At 36.7% G+C, this 6,745-nt stretch overlaps 1 protein-coding gene across 1 annotated transcript in view; it reads left to right on the top strand.

Moving 5' to 3' along the window:
* The window catches only part of KCTD3 (potassium channel tetramerization domain containing 3), a 71,029-nt gene that overhangs the window by 24,056 nt on the left and 40,228 nt on the right, over positions 1-6,745 (top strand). Inside the window, exons 7-8 of the mRNA XM_006834003.1 lie at positions 872-1,012; positions 1,372-1,462. Coding sequence (XP_006834066.1) covers positions 872-1,012; positions 1,372-1,462 — 232 coding nt within the window. The remainder of the gene's footprint in view (positions 1-871; positions 1,013-1,371; positions 1,463-6,745) is intronic.

The following is a 6,745-nucleotide window of genomic DNA, read 5'->3' as shown; positions in this document are numbered from 1 at the left end:
TTTCTGGATTCTCCTGCAAATTCCCCAGCTATAAACCCTCCGAACCTCCAAACATACCTTTATATTTGTTACAGAGTTCCAACACCAACTCATGAGTCAGATAGCGTAGTGGTTAAGAAAATGGCTGCTACCCTTACTGTCAGCAGTTCGAATCTACCAGCCGCTACACCGGAGACAGATGAGGCTTCCTTCTTCTTATATATTTTGCTGACTCCTTTGGTAAAGCCTTGGTTGTCAGACCCCTTTTTCTTTCAAGCTCCAGGAATTCTTTAGCAGTATATCAGAGTACAGGACACAGGGGCACATGAGGCTCATGCCATTTTAGCCCATACTTGAGTTAGAAAAGGCCTGTTTTAATCTGTGCTATACTGGAAAATAAGACCTTGAACACATCTTACCTACTTGGCTATATCTCCTTACTCACAAGTTGCTTCTCCAGAGAGCGAACTAAGGCAATTGTAACTCATCTTAAGGAAAAAATCTCCCAAGCTGTTTTTCTCCTGAACCAAGGCAAAAAAGCCACATAAAAGACTGCATTTAACCACAGATTTATTTCAGTGAATTAGTGTGAGATAAAAATGGAGCATAATGTGATAAATCTTAATCTTATTGATTACCATAAGGGATGTGGTAAATATCAGAAATGAATTGGATGTTATTTATTTTGTTGTATATGGTAATTAAATTATTTGTAGTAATGTGCTATATAAGTGTATATTTTATATACATTTTATATATAATATATAAAATATACAACATATTTTACTTGTTATGAAGTTGCTATATTTATGTTCCATAGTTACAATTACATTTTTTTAATGTTTGGAAGGTAAAGTTGCAAGTAAATTTGTGTTATTCTCCTCTCTAATAGGTATTCCTAGTCGTAAAATAAACAACACAGCTCGATCCTCAGTTGATTCTAGGAATGGACTAAATTCTGCAGAAGATGAAGCCCGGGGAAATGGAACCCAGCCGATTCTCTCGGGAACTGGAGAAGAGACTGTTAGGCTAGGTGAGCACTAATGGCATATATATATAAAGAAAATTACATATGTTTTTACTCTAGGGCAAAGCATGATCTTTGCCCCATCTTTTATTTTTAAGTCCAGATTTATTACTTGTATGTTGAAAAGCATCATTTAATATGTAATCTTTAAAGTGTATGGGGTTTTTCTTCTGTATGGTCGATCTTTTAGAAGAGGGTTGGCAAAGTTTTTCTATATCCAGCCAGAAAATAAATATTAGACTCTGTGGACCATACAGTCTCTGTCACAACAAATCTGCCATTATGCCACGAAAGTAGCTATTGACAATATATAAGCAAGTATGTGGCTATCCCAACAAGACTTTGTCTTTTTCTAAAATTAACAGGATTTCCTGTGGATCCACGAAAGGTGCTAATAGTAGCTGGCCATCACAACTGGATTGTAGCTGCGTATGCCCATTTTGCTGTTTGTTACAGGTACTGTATACTTAATAGTTTGGGGACAGTTCTACTCTGTCACATGGAGTCCGCCATGAGATAAAATTGACTTGATGGCACATAACAAATCAAGTTTTTAAATCATTACAATTTTTTAATGACGGATCTTCAAAGAGTTCATGAAAAAAATTTATTACCTTCAAGTCCCTTAAGTATTCTTTGATTTAAAAGCTGTTTGTTTTATTCTTCAGTTTTTTTTCTGTTGTATTTATTATGTGTAATGTGATTTATTTTTATTTTGAAAGCCAATTATGTAAATATTGTTGGTGGCCTTAATGTGATAAATATTTCCTAGCTTATATAAATGGTGGTGTAACTGATGTCTTGATGTTATTTCTTACTTATATATCTTCTTGTTTTAAGTGTCATTGAGTCGATTCCAACTCATAGTGACTCTTTGTAGGGTTTGGTAAGAGCAGTTGGTGGATTTGAACTGCTGGCCTTGTAGTTTGCAGTCTGATACTGATCCTATATATCATTATATTAAATGATGATGGGCAGTGTTATTTAATGTATGTCCCAAGATTTTCTATTGGTAAATAATAGTCTTAATTGCTGTAGGTTAAATAATTAGTCTAATTGGTGAAGTAAGAGTCTACCTGTATTTTATACCCCTTTTGGGTTCTCTTTACCTTGTTAAGTGTCGTTGAGTCTTGACAACTCATATTGACCCTTAAAGTGTTTCTAAGGGGGGGAGTAGCTTATGGGTTTCAACTGCCAACCTTGTGGTAGCAGTTAAGTGCTTATCCTACAGCATGCTTTTTACCCTAACACAATACCATAATAACTGTAAAGAAAAATAACTTAGACACATGATTGTTGCAGTGTGTTGGATCACATCCTATTATTTATATTACTAAATTAATGATCACCAGATTACATCATTCATATCATTAAACCAATTCAGCAATTCTCTGTGGAATTAGTGTATGTGTACATCCACAAGAAGACTGTTGGCACTATTCCTGAAGTACTGACAATCCCAGTTTGACAGTCCCTATAAAAGCATTGATATTTCATTACTCAGTGTCAATTTTTAGAGTTTATTAGATAATTATCTCTATTTGTTTATCTTAACACATTAAACCCATCTGGTGACTGAGGGTAATTACAAACTATACAGTTTTATAGGTTAGGGAAAAGCACAATTTTCTATTTCTCTCTAAAATTTCAGTAAACAAATGGTAAATTCTTTAAACTAATATGAAGGCTGAATTGTGTACTTTTGTAAATTAAAATTGCATCGCTTTAGTATATATACTAAAACTAATGTGAAGGTAAAGTGTTTTCCCTTATATCTTTTGGTAACTATGATTTTTGAATACTTAAATATAATTTTTGTTATGAGTGTGTTAGATCGTATGTAAGAGATCACCGTTTCACTTTCTTCTTGTTATGTTTATTTGCTTTAGATAGGACAAAGAGAAGCTTTAAAGTTTTTTTGCATAATGTTTTAGTGGAAGCTTAAAAATAGATATACTACAGTTAGAGATGAAGTTAATCATTGCTATAATTGCACCACTGTTTGGGTTCTAAGTATGAAGAGTTGTTGTATAATCACGAGTATCTAAAAGACAAATTCACATTGGGCAGAAAAATGTTTAAAAATTAAAGGAATATTTTTCAGAGAAATTAAATATAAAATCTATTTGTATTCAATATACTGTAAATCTGCTCTCTGATGAGCCTCCTTTTTATGAGAAATGAATAGTGCCATTAAGTCTTTACATTTAAGGATTTCTAAAGCTTCACCCATTATTTCTTTGATTGAGTTGAGGTGCAGGAGTATATATGTGTGGTACACCACCAGATCACTCCCTTCATTTGCACAGATAGGCCAGATATGCAGACCACATCACAATGGATTGAGTGCAGGTAGATCCAGTATTATAATATCTAAATTCCTATTCATGGAAAATGACAGTAGTACTTTTTGTGGAGATAAGTGAATGTTTCTTAAATTTCAAGACTGTCTCTAATTTATTTAAAGCAATATAAAACTATAGTCTATTTTAAGTGGTTTATGTATCCTATTTTATAAGATACCTCTGTCAGGAATAATACTCTAGCTTTGTAGATGATCTGTTTCAACAAAATTTTGTATTTAATAAGTAAAAAGGGGAGTAGTAACTTTGGATCCACCACTTGTCTGTCAGGTTTATTGTACTGTGTTGTCTTGCATGTTACCTTATTGTTGGAAGCTATGTTACCAATATTTCAAATACCAGCAGGGCCAACCATGGTGGACAGCCATTTCAGGAAGCAGCAAATGATGAAAAACAGAAGTCCAGACTGTACTGAAGGCTTTAGTACAAGGTTCCAAAATTTGACAAAATAGCCATTGAGATGTTTCAACAAATACATATGGTGCTGGAAGCGCTTATTCATCTATGTCGAGAAATGTGGAAAACAGCTACCTGATCATTGACTGGAAGAGATCCACATTCGTGCCTGTTACACAGAAAGGTGTCACAATACAGTGTGCAAATTACTGAACATTACCATTAGTCTTGTACACAAGTAATGATGTGCTGAAGGTAAAAATTAAGAATTTTTTACCTTCAGTGCAGTGACAGAGACCTGTCAGAAATTTTAACTGAATTCAGAAGTGGACATGGAATGAGACATATGATTGCTGTTATCATATGGATCTTGGATAAAAGAATTCCAGAAAGATGTTTACCTGTGTTTTGTTTTATTGATTGTACACAGACAAGAAGCAATTGTTTGAACAGAACAAGGGAAGTTTTAGAGGTTTAAAAATCAAGAAAGGTGTGTATCAGGCCTATGTACTTTCACCATACTAATCCAATTTTATGATGTGTAAATAATCCTAGAAGCTTGACTATAGGGATTAGATAAGCCACTGGGAGTGGAGAAAGACAAATTAACTCAACAATTTGCATATGAAAATGACAACAGTTTTGTAAACAAACAAGATGGCGGATCAGGTATCAGTGCAATGAGGAGGTCCGTCAGCAACAACACAGAATACCAGACCAAGCAGAATCGGGGTGGTGCCAGAACTCTGAACCACATATAAAGGAATATTTAGAAGGTTGATAGGTAGGAGAATTTGTAGCAGAAGCAAGAAATCCAATGCTTTTTAATTCAAATGTTCAGCTGTTCCCAGAGCCACCATCGTGGGAGAGACCAAATAGGGGAAAGATCAGAGCAGCCACGGACACCTGATCAAACTGCAGAGATGAAGGTGTGGACAGTTTTTTGTTTTTGTTTTTGGTATCTGTTCATTGGTCTCTCACTGTCTGTGTACCTCCATTCTGGTGACTAGAGGGAGTGCCTGAGCGAGTGGACATTCCACTCCACTCCCACCCCCGGAGATTTCTACTATGCATGAGCACAGATCTCCTCAAAATTTAAAGTGACAGTTTCCACTGAAAACCAAATGGCAGCGTGGAACGACCACATCGCAACAATACTAAGATAGATGAGCAAACACAAAAAAGGATTAAAAAAATCTGAAGAAGGCCTAAGATTCATGTTGAACAACATGAAGAGGTATGACAATTATCAGCATTCCGGACCTGAAAAATCACACAAGTCCACAGTGGAGATAGTTGAAGAGCTTCTGGCAGAAAACTTCCCTAACATCCTGGAAAGCGAAAAGATAAGCATTTAAGAAGCTCAGTGAATCCCAGGAAGGACAGACCCTAAAAGACAATCACCAAGACATATAATAATCAAGGTCTCCAAATTCAAAAATAAGGACAGAATCCTGAAAGCAGCTAGGGAAAAGAGAAGTGTAACCTACAAAAGCAAGCAAATCAGATTAAGCTTGGATTTCTCAACAGAAACCATATAGGCAAGAAGGCAATGGGGAGACATATATAAAACCCTAGAAGAAAAAACTTCAAGCAAGAATCCTCTACCCAGCAAAGCTATCAAATACGATGGTATAATCAAAACATTCCTGGATAAACAGATGCCAAGGGATTTTTCCAAAGCCAACCCTACTTTTAAAGAAAGTTCTGTGGACTAAGAACCAATAAGAACAGACGACAACCAGAGAATGATGAATGTGGCAGCAGCACCCTGAACTCAATCGACAAATGAAAGAGTCAAGAACAGACTATAAGAACAGAGGATCTGGGAGGTCAGTCTATGATCAAAACAATTACAGTGTGAAAGAAGGTAAACACAGGAACAGATCCAGGTGGTGGGAAGGTCAGGTAGATTACAGGATAAAATAGACTGTAAATCACAACAGTGGGGTTGGGGTGTGGGGTTTAGTTCAGGTGTTGGGGAGGGCAATACAAGAAGAGGGAGGAGGCAGAAGAACAAGATAGATAGGGGAACACTGAGACAGGCTTGCATGGCCTGAGTGGAACAGAGGTAAATAGTGATGCATGCTCAACCTTAAAACAATAGGTCTTTGTGATACAGGGATCTAGTCATAGCTTGAAGAGGGGAAATAATACTAAAATGTTTGACTGTCTTTTGAATATTGGTTTCCCTTGCCTACTATTGTAAAAAGACACTTGAGTGGGATATAAAGGAATGTCGGGAAGCATCATTACAGAAAACTTGTAAGCCTATCTTCAGACTATATCTGATTGGAATACCTAAAAGGGATTCTACAACTTGCCCAGTGAAATAGGCCTCGTGCAAAGCCTTTACAGAGTATAGGACCTTAGGTGGAATCCTGAGTCCCATCCAGAACCTTATGAGGTGAGACATTTCCACTAGCAAGGACAAGCTACCAGCCTGGAACAACTAGAATGACAGAAGGTACATCTTCAAAGAAAAATCATCAGGAAAAACCAAAAACAAAAATGTCAGCATGACTGGCTACTACAAGAATAAGCAAACTGTTATCCAGGAAGCTATCAAGGCAGGCAATCAAGATCCTTCAGGACAAACTCCCCTCTAAAACTGAAACTCACAGGGAACATACAAGCAGGCATGTATGCTTGCTGGTGATCACATTTGTCTACTGGTGAGTGGAAAAGGGGGAAAGGCAGCAGTAAAGAAATGGGCTGAGTTCAACCACAGTACATTGACTCCTGATGACCTGGAGATGAGAGAGACAAAAGGAAGGGCTGGTTGGTCCAAAGTGTGAGACCTGGGGACACTTGAGCCCTTGCACAAGGACATGGGTTAGAACTCAGAGTGAAGCATTCAGCTGATATGAAGTAAGGGGAGATGCTCAAGAACACTCGAACTTGCAGACAGTACCAATTTGACCTAACCTTGATGACTTGATGAAAAATTAACTAGAAGAGGAGTTAAAAAAAAAAAAAA

The sequence above is a fragment of the Chrysochloris asiatica genome, unplaced genomic scaffold (genome assembly GCF_000296735.1).
Source record: "Chrysochloris asiatica unplaced genomic scaffold, ChrAsi1.0 scaffold00009, whole genome shotgun sequence".
In the NCBI taxonomy this organism is placed as follows: domain Eukaryota; kingdom Metazoa; phylum Chordata; class Mammalia; order Afrosoricida; family Chrysochloridae; genus Chrysochloris; species Chrysochloris asiatica.
The sequence above is the reverse complement of the archived record's forward strand: the minus strand, read 5'-3'. Positions and strand labels throughout refer to the sequence as shown.